This window comes from Chenopodium album, chromosome 26 (assembly GCF_948465745.1).
Source record: "Chenopodium album chromosome 26, dcCheAlbu1.1, whole genome shotgun sequence".
NCBI lineage: Eukaryota > Viridiplantae > Streptophyta > Magnoliopsida > Caryophyllales > Amaranthaceae > Chenopodium > Chenopodium album.
The window spans coordinates 12,983,830-12,999,257 of NC_137859.1; the positions used below are offsets into that span (position 1 = coordinate 12,983,830).

The 15,428-nt window shown below is 34.2% G+C and overlaps 1 protein-coding gene across 3 annotated transcripts; it reads right to left on the reverse strand.

Moving 5' to 3' along the window:
* Positions 1-1,128: 1,128 nt before the first annotated feature.
* Positions 1,129-10,266, reverse strand: LOC145617486 (protein LOW PSII ACCUMULATION 1, chloroplastic-like). 3 transcript variants are annotated; one of them, XM_081672193.1, is made up of 10 exons: positions 9,960-10,266; positions 7,887-7,990; positions 7,240-7,375; positions 6,880-7,111; positions 6,545-6,702; positions 5,877-6,065; positions 5,542-5,642; positions 3,422-3,518; positions 1,564-1,639; positions 1,129-1,415 (listed from the first exon to the last, which is right to left on the reverse strand). In XM_081672193.1, exons 1-9 carry the CDS (start codon positions 10,209-10,211, stop codon positions 1,565-1,567), a joined length of 1,344 nt encoding a protein of 447 aa, XP_081528319.1. In that variant the 5' UTR covers positions 10,212-10,266; the 3' UTR covers positions 1,129-1,415; position 1,564. The 3 variants fall into 3 exon arrangements, with proteins under 3 accessions (XP_081528319.1, XP_081528317.1, XP_081528318.1); XM_081672191.1 differs by having other exon boundaries at positions 1,129-1,433; positions 9,960-10,265; XM_081672192.1 differs by lacking the exon at positions 1,129-1,415 and having other exon boundaries at positions 1,440-1,639; positions 9,960-10,265.
* Between the last annotated feature and the right edge of the window lie 5,162 nt (positions 10,267-15,428).

Sequence of the window (15,428 nt, forward strand, 5' to 3'; positions counted from 1 at the left end):
AGCTTTTTAATAGTCATTGATTCTTATTAACACTAAGCTGATAAATCTCCTAATCCAAATAGTTTTGACTTTATTTTTTCAATTGTAGAAAAATTTGATTTATATTACTGGCAAAAGATTCATAATCAAAGCCCTTTTTAATCCATAACCATTATGTAAGGCCTAGATTGATAACACAACTCAGTTTCACCAAAAGTGTAAATAACTTTTCAATAAATTACCGAGTCAAAATTGAATGTGTGTTACAACTAAAACTATTTTTTGGCTTATACAATCATGCACATGATACAATCTATTTTACAATAGAAATTGCCCTTTTCTCTTACATTAGACTTACATAAAAGCGTATGATCTTGATAATGTTTTATGTAGTGTCTTATTAAATTTTATTGTTCATCCAACTTGGGTTGACCGAATGTTCCATATATTATTAGTTTATTACTCCTTGTAAAAGTTGGTACCCTATTCTCCACCTCTTTTGCACAATAATAGTGACAATTTTATCCACCGTTTGCAATTAGACGAATAATGCACAATGATAATTGTTGTTGTTGCCTTAAGTACTTTTTCTTGTTGCGCTATCTATTATACTCTAAATTATTAGCCATTTTACAATTATGATATGACGCCTAAAGATTTTTTAGGTAGATAGATTGATTGTTTCCTGTTTTATACGAAGTATAACTATTTTTTTTTTTTTTTTTTTTTGACAACGAAAAGTATAACTATTAATGATTTCAAACCTCACCTTTTTATAAAAAAAAAAAAAAAAATTTAGTTATTTTCATTAAGAAAGTGTGAAGCGATCAAAATTTAGACAGAATTTGATCCCGTATCTTTAAATTTACCCTCAAGATTTAAACTGAATAAGCTTGTTAACACACCTGCATCATCAAAGATCAACTTTGAAACAGAATGATTCAGAGTAAACAAAAGTTATGTTATGACTTCCATTTAAGCGCCTATTTGGCTGATAAACAGCAAGAGCTTTTTGCTGGAGCCTTCCTCTCCCTTGGTAGCACATAGAATTTCGGTGTTTTCAAGCTTGCTATCGAAGGAGATACTCGGACTGTTATAAACATTATACAACTCTATATCTGATGTCTCATGGAGGATTGAACTTGTTAAGTATACAATTTAGTGGAATAAACATTGTATTTGTATGCGCTCAAACTCAATTTTCGTTCTGAATTTATAATCAAATCAATATCCACAGCATCTGATAGCCTATGGGAATGGCTTTTTAGCTATACAACAGAAAACTAAAACTGCACATCATGACATCAAAATGCCAGAACAAGTACACAACAGAAAAACAAATGAAAATTATATTAGATCTCTTCATCTACACTGTAATGCAAGATGTTGAGTGGCAAAGACTTGAGATCTCAAAATCTTCTGGATTGCGCACACCTCTAATTTGTTAAACATGGCTTACACCAGTAATGTCATCCAAGGAACACACCACATATCAAAAAGTGAGATGCCATTGCACGGAAAATAAATTTAGAAAAACAGTATTTCTCAAAGCAAAATAACCCAGCCGAAAATGTAGCCAAGTACCTCATTTTTCAAGTTTGCTTAACAAATTATCCATAGCAGGAAGCTCTTGTATTATTTGCTGCCAGTCAGGCATTCCCTGAAATCATTTAAGTTTGAAAATTTTAACTACATAGCATGCAAAGCAAAGATACCACCTGTATCAGTTGTATATACTAAAATGCTGAAGGAAGGCTGGCTAATGAAGAGATGCTGCTTGTGAAAAAAACCTAAGTTTACATGGTAACAACAGCACAGAAAGTCATATATTCTTGATCATCCCTAATGTCATATTGAAATGCACATACTGGTTTTCGAAATTTATCCAACTCTTGATGAAAATTAGATTCATAAATTAACAATCTTTTGTTTCCAATTTCTATGTGACAAAGTAATTAGCTACCTTAGATTAACCAACATTAACTAAAAATATTAGAGGTTAAAATAATACTTCTCCGTTTCTTTTTAGTTGCATTACTTTCCTAAAACAGAAATTTCATATTAGTTGCATCACTTTCTTTTTAGTTAATAAACTCTCTCTATCTTTTTCCTATCACATGGGTCCATTTTTTTATTCTCTCTATCTCTCTCATCTACAAAAATTTCCTAGAAGTCCGCAATTTACAAACTGATGCAACTAAAAAAAACGGAGGAAATAACTCTCCATATGCATCCTTCAAAGTTCCACCATGACCCCTCACACAACCATCTTTTCTTGCACTTTTATCAAAAGTAGATCAAGTCACCAAGCTTAAGCCTTTCCCCCTCCCCCCTTTTCGTGTTTTCCAATGCTCAAGGGTATTGTTGGCCTCACAAACCCTTTCCATAGCTAAACTCGGCCTTAAATAGGGCTAATGAGGTTTTAGGGGAGGCACAAATATAATAGTGGTGTCACTGTGTCAGTATTGTTGGATTAGTTTTAGGTGGGCGGGTGCAATTTTTGAGAAGCAATAAGTACACCAACGGTAGAATTACTCGGTCCCTAATGCGGCTTACAACCAACAGAAAGGGGTTGAATTTACGCAGTCCTTAATCTAAAGTCTTCCACTTAACTCGTAACTATACAATGAAAAGAGGGATTAACATAATTTAAACTGTTTGACAAATTCCAAAAACCAATATAAATGTTAGCAAAAACCAATCATAAAACAAGATCTGAATCTCTCTCTATCCCCTCTCTGGCTACCTCTCTCCCTTCCTCAACATTACAAAAAAAATAAAAATCCAATTATACTTTGTTTCTTTTTTGTTGATATCAACCCCATAATTTTCTCTACAAACTATTCAACTCCCTCTGTCCTTTCCTCGCCAATCTTTAAAAAAGCCACTCACACTTTGTTTCTTTTTGTTGCACTCCCATAATTTTACCCTACAAACTATTCAATCCAAAACAGATTTAGGTGCTCCGTAAGCTACTGATTTAAACAATTCATCAAGGCCATATACTCACACCCCACTTCAAGTTCGCAAGATGGAGGTTCGACAACTGTTTAGTGCAGAGAGGGGTCCCCTTAAGAATCAATCAATCAAAGCCTTAACCCATAAGAGGGGTCCCCTTAAGCTATGTTACTCGGCTCTTCATTTCACCTCACGTACCGGTGTCCGACCCTCGACACTCGGACATGGGTATGACACCGGACACTTCACTTTTAGTTCAAAATCATGGAAATTTTTCAAAAAAAAGCCGAGTCGGACACTTAGACACATACCCGTGTCGGACATGGGTACCCGAGTCCAAGTAACATAGCCCTTAAGAATGATTTAAGATATCCAAACACCATCCAGAAAAGCTTAATTAGCCATTATTAAAACATTTCAATGTTAGGAGGTATCTAGTACATGCAGAAGCAGAGTTGATTGATATTCTATAAAGAAAACTAACCTTGCCTGACCTGCGAACCCGACCATCTAGGCGTAGTATTATGTACACATCCTCACCAGGAGTGACTCCTTCTGATTTTTGCTGGTCCTTTATCCATCTGTAATTAGAATAAGATAAGCAGACCCTAAAGATTGATATATCATATATGTTCCAGGTTGGTTCTTGTTCTTAACTTATTCTTCAATATTTTGTACAATATTCCAGGGATTGGTGAGGGAAGGGAAGAAGTAAGGAAAGACAAAGAAACAAAATACACATAGGATGAAATTGCATCTTGTGGCATAGTGACAGCAGTTCAAACACATATTTATTCAGGGAACTATTATAAATCACCTCCATAGAATAATAATGAAGAAAAGTCACAAATCTACTTAAACGGAAAAAACCCAATGAGCATAGCTTCAAAAACCTGCATTTAAAAGTCATGACTCATGATCTCATTTTTCCAAAAAATCAAATATTACAGGAAATTGCTATAATAAGAAAATCGACAAAAAGGTCCCAACTATGGCCGATCATCTTTTAAACGTCTCAGCTTTCCTTTAACTGGGGAGTCCCAATTATGAGAATTTCTTCTCAAATGGTCCCATATGACTTATGACTTGCTGAAAGTAAATGCATTACTTTTCTTTTCCGGGAAATTTAAAATAAATGATTTTAAAAAATAAGAAATAAAATTCCCTCCTTTCTCATTCCTTTAAAGACCAACTCCATAATTTAACAACCACCCAACATCCTTTCCTACGCAATAACCACCATCAACCAGAATGCTGGGATAAATTAAATTTTGCCCTCACAAATCAATACATCAATGGCCATGGTGGTTCTTAATTCTTCTATCTCCCCTCCCTGTACCTAGAGCAACTACCATATATATATATATATATATATATATATCCTCTCTCTATCTTTCATATTCCCCATTATCCTGCTCACTGCTGATTTATTTCTCCTCTTCAACAGATCCTTTTTTTGGTTTCATCTTCTTTCTCTTAGTTCTTTTACTTCCATCTAAGATGATGACAGGGATGGTGGTGTCAGCTTGAATGGAGAATGATAAGGTGGCTGTCATTGGGGGGTTGGTGGTAGAGATACATTTGATGGAGGCACATTGAGGTGGCTTCTATGGGGGAGGTTGGTGTGGCCATCATAATGAGGTAGGCAGGGCTGCTGTGGGTGGTGGGCTGGTTAGAGTGACAAAGGAGAGGGTGGTGAGGTGGTTAGGTTTAGGCTACTGTGAGGGCAGGATAGGTGGTGGTGATGATGATGATTTCGGGGCTGAGATTTTTGTATGAGGAAGGGGTTGGGTGGAGAGATAAAAGAGGGAGGAGGACAACATTAGACTTGTTAAAACATATTCAAGAGCCAGTAAAATTGTGACAATAAAATGGTCAGTTTTGGGAAAATAACATCATATTTGGGACTGCCTTTAAATAATCAAAAGTTAGGACCTTTTTAAGTCGACAAGTCATAATTGGTTTTGTTAATAATTTACTATTTCTATCCTTGAATTCTTCATAAGTGAGTTTGGCACACAGATTAAGCTAGTAATAAAAAGTAGAGTAAAAAAGTTGGTTTTTTTTAAAAAAAAATTAATTCGAATGTTTCTTGATCAGTCTCACTGCATTGAGAAAATGTTGAAAAAAGACAGTTACTTTTATTGCAAGCCTAGAGATAGTCCGTTAGACTCTCACATTCAATTGTATCCTACTGCAAATGATTACTATGTTATAAATCAAACTGAACATGCTCTTAAGATATGCTGCAGATACATGGAAACACCTGTACAAGGACTAAATGCCTTTACTAGAGGTGAACATTCACTTAACTTCATTAAGCAACCTTGAATTGAAACTTGTAAATTTCAATTAACTTCAAATCTCACTGAATAATTAACCTACAGCATAAACTGCATTTATCATGAACTTCAACACAATGAGCATGGGAAAATGGGAGCAATGAAGATCCAGATAGTTGTATATAATTTCTTTTTTTTTAAGAAAAAACATAACATATTATGTTTAGCTAAATTCACAAAGTGTCATATCCTTCCAGGGTTATAGTACTATGTTTGCATTTTGCCATTGATAACTAGTAGGCAAAATAGAAAGCAGAGTCACCTTTCCCATTCTGCAGGGGACACAGCCTCAGCCTTGAATCGTATCTCAGCTTGCAACTTGGATTTTGTAGTTATAGACTGAGCTCGTTTCTCAAAGTCGTCCTAAAATGTTAGAGCACAGAAAACAAAATTGCTCGTAAGTTTTAGCAGGTTGGTAAAATTATGCTTAACATTGATGTAAAATGCAAAATCATTTCCGAATCAAGTAGTTACTAGAAACAGCCTTGACATGCACAAAATGACTGCATGTTCAAACAGAAAATCCTAGCTTTTGCAGCAGCAAAATTATTTTTCAATTGCAAATTATTTAGAAGAAAAAATATAGAATAAACATACCCCAATAGAGGGAAGAGCAGCAGCAGCCCTCGCAGAACCCCCAAAGCCCTTCTTTTCTACTGGAGCTGCCTCAACCTCACCCCAAATGACAGGAATTAGGAGAACACCTCTTCTAAGAAGCTCAGTCCTAAACCTTTCAGCTTTTTGCATTGCCATAAAAACATTCTCCCTCTTGCCAGCCAGAATAACCTAGAATCAAACATAGTCTCAGCAAATGAGGGTACTAATTGAGAGAAACTTCAATATCATACACCTATCTACAACTATAAATTGTTAAGTATATAATGAACAAAGGGGAAAAACACATGTCATTTTATTGTAAACTGGAGTCAAAGCCTAAGTATTGTTATCATTCTCATTTTGCTTATCATATTATGTACAGTTAGAGAAAAAGGCCAGGAATGCATTGCAACTTACTCAACTAAACAGCTATTCATTACTTCCTATCATAGGGTTAAGACTTAAGAGTGAGGTCTACTTAAGTCCATAATCATCACAAGTACAACTGATGGTTAATTGAAGCTTAAGATCAGTTGAGTAAATAGGGAAAAGAATAAATAAGGTGATTGATAGGAGATAATATTTTTTGCATGGCTTACAACAATATAAAATCACAACATTCTTCCTAGAGTAAAGGTGTATAAATTGTAAATAAAATGGACACCTACCGGTCTAGCAGTGTCCCGTAGCTGCACCAACTCAACAACCCGATTAGTAGAAAGACGTAAAGGTAACCGTGATAGAGTTTCATCTCGAGATATTTGTGCAAGTTGCTCCTCCTCTTTCTTATTATCCCAGAGAAACAGTGCCACCAGAATAACAATGCCTGCACATTGCTGATTTTTATAACATAATTACTTTCAAGAAATGTTTTAATGATACATTATGAAACACTCAAGCAAGTTAATTTCCATAAAGAGTGAACATGACTCAAAGTTTGTGCTTAATGTTAACAAGTGCAGAATAAAGTATATCAGAAATACATATAATATGTCATGTCTACCTCCTATATTTACAGCACCATTTCCAGCAGTCTCTAATAGATCAGGAGCACCTTCACCTCCTTGAATTGCTCGGAGCAACCGGGGTAATGTGAAAAAAGTGGAAATTCCTGCAGCTGCTGCAAAAGCTACATAAAAAAATCTCCGGATACCACGAAATGGAGCTTGTACTTCACTAATGAGCTTGAGGTCTCTCCTGAAACTATCGCCTATATCCTCGCCACCAAGTCTAGCCTGCATTTTAGATTGGATAACAATGATTTTATTTGAAAGCAAAGAAAAAGAAAATGGATGTAATATACTTGAAGCTCATACAAGCAGTATCTAATAAGAAGTCGGTCACTAAAATTGATAACTAAAACCTCTTCTTGTAATTCCTTGAATTCTGGTAAAGCTCTGAAAGAGGCTAAGTCTGGGTCATTGAGGATGGTCCCAAATTTAAGGTCATAATCTTTAAGAGCAGTGCGCAAACACTCAGCAGCTAGCTTTCCCTCCCCCCTGCCTCAAAAGAAAGGAAACCAAAAAACCAGTAAAACAGATCTGTCAGAATATATCTTGGAGCTTTTCAAAACACTGGATTATTTGTAGATAAGATTCAGCAAGAAGAAGAGCATCATTCTCAAAAATTAAAGGGAAATTGTACTATCCGTCAGAGTTTCAAATATTCATTTGACCCTAGTCTATCTGCTTCATGTCCACTAACATTTCGATCTTTTGGTATAAAATAGTTACTTCACAAGAACATCTTCGAAAAGCTATTGAACTTCCAGGATATATCTAGAAACCAAAATAAAAGGAAATGCCTAATTTATAAGAAGAAAGCAACATGTGTGTTTCTTTCGAAGGAGACAAATTAGCAAGTTTAGTAGCAAGTCTTGATTTGTGGTATTAAGAGTTTTGAGATGGAGAGACTAATAAATATGCAATGCTGATAACTGAAACTTGATGGGCAACCGATTCTAAAGCACACTTATCAAAGTCTGGATCACAAGGAAAAGAAATAAATTACCTGTAGGCATGACAGCATGCTTTATTGTAAAGTGCTGCTTGAGCTTCCATAGTATTAGGATTCAAGCTAAGTGCTGTATCAAATTGTATCAGAGCTTCTCTAACCTGCATAATACAAGTGGACACTCTTTCAAGTCATTTTAAATAGGAGAATTTAACAGGTGCAGTAAAAAACAGTTCAAATTTAAGAATGCAAAAGAGAAAAGGAGAAAAGAATATATAGATACATATATACTCTTTCTATTGGGATATAAACAGTTCAAGATAGACCTAGTACTTGAATCTTAAGGCCAATTATTGCCCTCAATATAGCCTAAAGTAAAATTATGGGGGTAGGAAAGAGTTAAGACAGGCAAATCAACAGTGGAAGAAACAGCTCTTAGTGAAGTAACTAAATTAATGACTTACTCAACCTCTTTACTGTCTTATACCAATTAGGGTAAGGGTTCACGCATTATGACCTCCCCAAATCCAGTTGGCTTCCCATGTTGGGATCTACAATGGGTAGTTGTTATCGTAGTAGTATAAAGAGAAACAATAAGCTTCCTATAAATTTCATGGGAGGAAAATGGTTATTCTAAATCAATGATTACTTCATTAGATTTATTGAGGATGCTTTACCCTCAGAAGTAAAATTCAAAAATTGCATGGTGAAAGAAAACCAGCAGCAGAGTCAATTACCCAAATTTAGCTTACCTCTAAGTTATTATGAGGACCAAATCCAATGAATATAGCACTTTTGCATCAAAGATGGTCAGCCACAAGTCTGATTTAATGAGGTCTGAAAATAAAAATCAGACGGCACCATGATTTGGAGAATCAAATTTGAGAAGGCAGGTGAAGGCACATTTGGAGTTGAGTCAGGCAAGTCAGCAGTTAGGGAAGCCAAAACTGTATTTGTGTCCCCAAGGAACCATCACCAATTACTGATATCAGGTCTAATCCTTCACAATAAAAAATCTAAACAAGGGAAGCAGAAAAAGAAATACACTCAGCATGAGGTTTGGGATGGTTTGGGATTCTACATAGTACATAGGCACATTTGGAGAGTGTTTGGTTGGGTGGAAAACATTTTCAAGAAATATGATTTTTCCCTTCTCCTTTGCTTGGTTTGCAAAGGGGTGTGAAATAGTGATAAGATACATGTGAATTATTTCTCCCAAGGATTGACATATTTTCTTCTTGAAATGACGAAGAAAGCCCTATTTTTCTCCCTACCCTTTACCACCCTTTGCAGCAAATATCTAAGTACCAACAGGTGTACCTTGTACATGGCTCAATAAAGGCAATTTTTTTGCCCATGCAATTACCAAGGGAACAAATTTGCAAAACAATAAATTGATCTTGGTTGCACCTTGCAATATCCCCTTTACTCTCACCCCACTCCCATCCATCCTCTTTCTTCCCTTTCTCCATAATCTTTCTTATAAGGAACCAGGAAAACTAATTTTACAATCATTTTCCACCTGATAATTGATTTTCATGGAAATAATTTTCCATTGCAAGAACTTTCAGTCAAATCAAATGGAGCCGGAGTGAAGACGTGTCCTCACCCCAAAGATTACAATTTTTTTAAAAGCCGATTCTTGCACTAATTATCAATTCATGTATTGTAGAACGAACAAATTATGAGTTCACACTATCATCAAAGCAGGGAAATTGAAAGCCCTATGATTGTCCAATTTCCATGGCAAAAGAAGCCAAAGAGGGCAGGAGGCTCTCTGATTCTAATTGAAATAGTCAAATACAGTATCAATTTGGAGTGTCTAGTTCCATATTTTGGGAGTTCATCTTAGGAAATTTTCAAAATTAAACAAATTAGCTCATTTCCTCCTCATCAAAAAACCTATCTGCATTCTTTTACCAAACAATCAACCATATAATACACCAACCAAAACTTCCCATAAAACAACATTTTCATTCTCAAATTCTAAAGCAAGTTAAAATCAAAGAACACCCACATAAAAATTTCACCAATTCAACAAAAAAAATCAGCAAAATTCAACAAACCCACATCACAAAATTCCAACTTTGATAAAACATAATCATTAAAAAGAAAGACAGAAGAACACACCCTTCCTTTGGAAAAGAGAGAGAGTCCAGAATTGACGCATGACTCCGGCGTCTGCTCAGCTGTATCCGGCGACGGAGACGAAGAAGTACAACAAATGAAAGATAATCGAGCTAATTTGTGGGCAGTTGAAGAGTTGGGAATGGTGTTGAGAAACCATTTTGTTGTTGTTGTTTTGATTATAGAATGAAAATGGGGTTTTGGGTTTGAGTAGCAGAAGATTTGGTGGTGGTGGATAAGTGAAGCCACTGCCATGTTTTGGGGGGTGATTTGTGAACAAGGAAGGCGCCAAGTGAGGCTTAACCAGGCCCTTGGCTTTCTCCTTTACATAAAACAAGTCGTTTGGGTTTGGGATGTCTTTGTTTGCGGTTGATGATCCCTAAACGGCTAAGGATCCGTTCATTTCACATTATTTTTGCTGAATTGAAATTATTTAAACTGAAATGTAATTATTTTTGCTTAACTTATATTATTTTTACGGATCTAAAACTAATTGATTTTTTTTTTTTTTTTTGCTGAACTGAAATTAATTTTACTGATTATTGTTTTTTAAAGGTGAAGTGAAAATGACTTAAATCATTAGCAATTGTGTACTTGATTATTTGATCCGAGACCAAATTTTGACCTGATAGTGATACTCGAAGGTACCCAGCTTGAAGTTACTCGATTCTGTTTTAACCTGAATTAATTGAAACAAGTTGAATCGATGCCCAAATTGACCCAAACTACACTCGAACCAAAATTACATGATACCCAAAATGCCCAAATTGATTTCAACCTAAATTAATTGATCAAATAGAACTGAATCGAAAATAACTTAAACCAAAGTAATGTGATTTTTTTTTTATATCTTTTATTTTGTAATGTACAAGTGTAATGGATCCGATTTTAACCCAAAGTCTCAACCCGATATGAATTTTCCTAATAGTCACGACGCGAAATGATCCGACTCAAAATCATCAAATGAATCAACCCGTTTTCTATTGATCCAAACATACCTAAAACTTGAAATGACCCAAACCCAAAATCCCCCCAACTCAAAACAGCTAACCTTAACAACTCAATTGCTAAGTCTAAGAAGAAATACATGTAGAGTTTTATTAATGTGTTGCTTTTGTTTTTAATACATTGGCTCATTTTAATTTTATATTTTCGATCGTTTAAGTTATTTCAACTTATCTTTGCTTTATTTCTTGTCAAAAAAAAAAAAAAGAAAAAAAAAAAAAAAAAAAAACTTATCTTTGCTTTATTCTATTTATGGCAACCACAATCTACTTATAAAACACTTAATTTTGATTTGTCATTGACCATTATTCCTTCTGTCCCTTTATTTTTGCCCAATTGCAAAAATTTGGGGCAAAATTTAATATATTATACATAGCTCATCAATTGCTTAGAGTTTTCTCCCGATTCTAGGGGATCCTGGGATCAATTCTCACCCCTGCGTTAGTGGCTCTCTAAACCAAAAAAAAAAAAAATATTCATTATTTTATAGTCATGTGAGATCTTGTTGGATTTGTCTTTTTCATAATATTTACATGTATGAAAATGGAGATAAAAACAGTTTAAGACATATTTTGCAGACGGTGAACAAATAGAGAGACAAAGGAGTACTATATAAGTTATTTTGCTTATTCGTAAACATTTTACTACATAGCTTAGCAGGATAATAGTTTTATAAAATCTCGTGCATAAGCATGGACTCAGATGCTATACCAGTAATATCTTTATACTCTACATTAAATTAAGAAAGTCCATCCTTTGGTATGACTTTCTTAATTTTCATAGCACAGACGCCCCTCAATTGCACACCCATACTCTCAAGTCACAATGTTGGGTATGTAACTATGTTTCACTCCTCTATGACTACTCGTCCATAGTAAGTATTACCCACTATCAGGTATGGGTAATACGGTAATACCCAATATCACACAATATAATTTTTTCCCCCCTTTCCTCTTCATCTTTTTCCTTCCTTAAACCCTTTCCCCACCTCCATGGATATCTCTCATTGCCGGCCAAACCTCCGCCCACCACACCTTCACCTCCGACAGCAAGAATCCCACACCACCAACTACTACCTTGGTCAAAATCCAAAAACACGCAATTACCTCCATTAAAATCACCAGAAACCACCCAAAAAAACATAAGTCAAAAACGAAGGACACAAACTTATGGCTCTAGCCATTAAAAACGGCGAGTTCTATGCTGGAAATCACCAAGTTTGGTCGAAATTGATGCCTGTAATTTTTTGTCGGTGCTCAGTTATTATTAATTTCTATACTGTTATTATTGGTTTGTGTGTTGTTATTCTTGATTTTTATATTGTTATTCTTGATTTTTATACTGTTATTCGTAATTTGTATACTGTTATTAAGAGGAGATAGACTGCATTTTTACTAGGGGTGAGCAAAAAATCAGGGTACCCTGAATCGGAACCGCAACCTGTTAGGAACCGCAGGTTCCGGAACCGGAACCTGTACAAGAGGTTCCGGTCTCGGGTAGCAAATTGGAGAACCTGTTGTAACAGGTTCCGGATCAGGTTCTCAATTTTTTGGAACCGGAACCTGTAGGGTACCCTGTACCTGATAAAAATATCACTTAATTTTTAATTATACACTAATTTGTACTCAATTTTTAAATAATATATATCAAAATTGCAATTATAAAAATATATATATTAAATTTATAAGACAACTACTATTAGTTTGTCTTATTTGCGAGTTGTAAACATTATAAATTAGTGACTAACCAGTTTTTTATTAAAAAAATTTGCAAAAAGTTAGTGAGTATCTTTTAATACAGGGTACCCTGAATCAGAACCGGAACCTGTAGGTGTTCCGGTTCCGGTTCCCAATTTCTAGGAACCTGTTCAACAGGTTCCGGTTCCGGTTCCCATTTTGAGGAACCTATTGCAACAGGTTCCGGTTCCTGGAATTTTTACAGGGTACCCTGTTATGCTCACCCCTAATTTTTACAATATGGGTAAATAATACGTAAAATTACATTTTTGCCCCCGGTATGGGCCCAACGAGCCCATACCTGGTAGTGGTCTATCACTACTCGTTCGTCCAAGCATTAACAAGACAATAATGGTCACCCCCATCTTTCAAGAACACCATACGATACCTTTAAATGTCTAAATTTACTTGTCACTCCAAGACACACCAATACACCATGAGGCCCACAGTTGTAGTTTGGATTGACAAAGCCTGAATTTTCAAGGCCTAAACCTCGAACATAAAAGTATAAAACATATCCATTGAGGTTAAATTTTGGTAAGTCTTTAGTGCTTAATTACCCTATAGGTTGCATGCAAGATGCGAATGCTTATATTGCTTAATACATGTTAATTAAGAATCACAAATTTTGATAGTTGAATATTTTTTCAAGTTTCCATTTATCTTAACTATACAGTTTGACGTTTATAGGAATTTCCCCCAATAGAACTGTCAAGTTTTATTCATGGATTTTGTCTATGTGAAAAATATAAAGGAATTTATCATTGGTACCCCCCAAGTTTGGGCTTTTATCAATGATACACTTGCTTAAGTTTTAATTATCAGCGGTACACCTATACTTTCGACTAAAAAACTACAATAAGTATTCCGCTAATTATACGTTACTAATAGTTAATGCTTTGCAATTTTGACCAATTTTAACTCCTTACTTCTTTTTTTTTTCCTTTCTTAGTTTCCCTCCTATATTTAAAGTTACCCACCCACCTCTATCATTATATAAACGAATCCCCCTTATTTGCTTAGATTTATGTAGCTTCTTCTTCATTTGGCACAAGATTAGCTTTTATAAAATGAACAACAATGAGAAACATGTAACTAGGTAGATTGGCTAATGTTTATGAATAATGACTATGAAATCAGGTCAATTAAGTTGTAGTGGAATATGGCATTTCTTTAGCTCGTTCACATAAGTGGACTAGTTAAGCAATCAAATGCTAAATTGGGGAGATACAATTTCGCTGCATAGGTAACATTAGGCTAAAATGATCACAGCGGTTGTCCAACAATTACCAAAAGTTCTACAGACAATAGTTTGGGACATCGACCAAGTCAATCACTTTTTATGGTTTGTTGTGTGACTTCAATCGCAGCGATCCTAAATAATTAGACGGGATGACCGGATGAGCGCATAATTGCTATCACATGCTAATTTACATGTTAGTATGTAGTTAAATTCTTACCACCACTTTTACATGTACAGTGCAACAATTTGACCAATTGGTGGTTCGTACACTCGAGTGTACCATGCACATGGTACACCCGAATTAAATCGGAAAGAACATAGTAAATAATTATAAAGAACATCATGAATATATAAAAGAACATATTACTGATATATAAAGAACACATTAATTACTGAGCATAGTTTTTAAAATAAGGTAAATGATAACTATTAATTGATTTTTACAAAAAATTTAATTCAAATCATTTCAAATATAAAAAATTCTTCTATTTACAATTATTTTCGCTCAAATATAATTCAAAATTTCATTTTTAAATTTCAAAAATTTAAAATTCAAAAATATACAACTATTTAAGTAAAAAGAACATAATTTGTATTATTAATACCCAAAGAACATAATTAATTTATATACCTTAATAAACATTGTTTGTAACGTAAAGAACATATAGTATAGACTTAAGAAACATATTGATTAAACTCCAAAAACATATTTCATTCCCAATTAAAAAGTTATAAAAGAACATTTATCAGAATATAAAGAACATCATCGATCTTCAACCTTAGAAATTATAACACTAGAATTGAGAAGTAGATAAAAAGAAGAATTTTTTTTTGTAAATTACCTTTTCCTTCAACAACGAATTCATCAATTACATCTTTCAATTAAAAGATTCATCAATATGATATAATTAACTCCATAATTTCATTAAATCTCTTCAAAATTCAAATTTTATTATGATTTCTCTCTATGTAAACTCAATTTCTCTCTTTTAACAAAAAATGAAATTTTGTTTATCAGAAGTGATATAAAATGTAAATAATAAATCAATTTCATAAATCAAGGAATAAAAATAACAAATCAATCCCTTAAATCAAGGAGATAATCATTTTGAATTTTTTTTGCTCGTGTACTTTGTAGTTGTACACAATGTTCTTTCCATGTTTTTATAATTCTTGTATTTTGACTAGGTGTACCATGACCATGAGCATGGTACACCTGGGTGTATGATGAAATTTTCACAATTTGACTGATTTATACACTTTGCTAATGCACTACTTTGGTAATTAATATTTCATTTTATCTTGATGTAATGTACATATGCGAAGTATATATAAATCTTAACTATCTTATATACAAAGACTAACATTTCTTTTACCACGTGTGAATGAATTGTGCTCAAATTATTACAACATAACGTTGGTGGTTGAATTTGAACATGGTAGAATAATTGTGAAAATCGTGATGCAGTTACTTTCTTGAAATCAAAT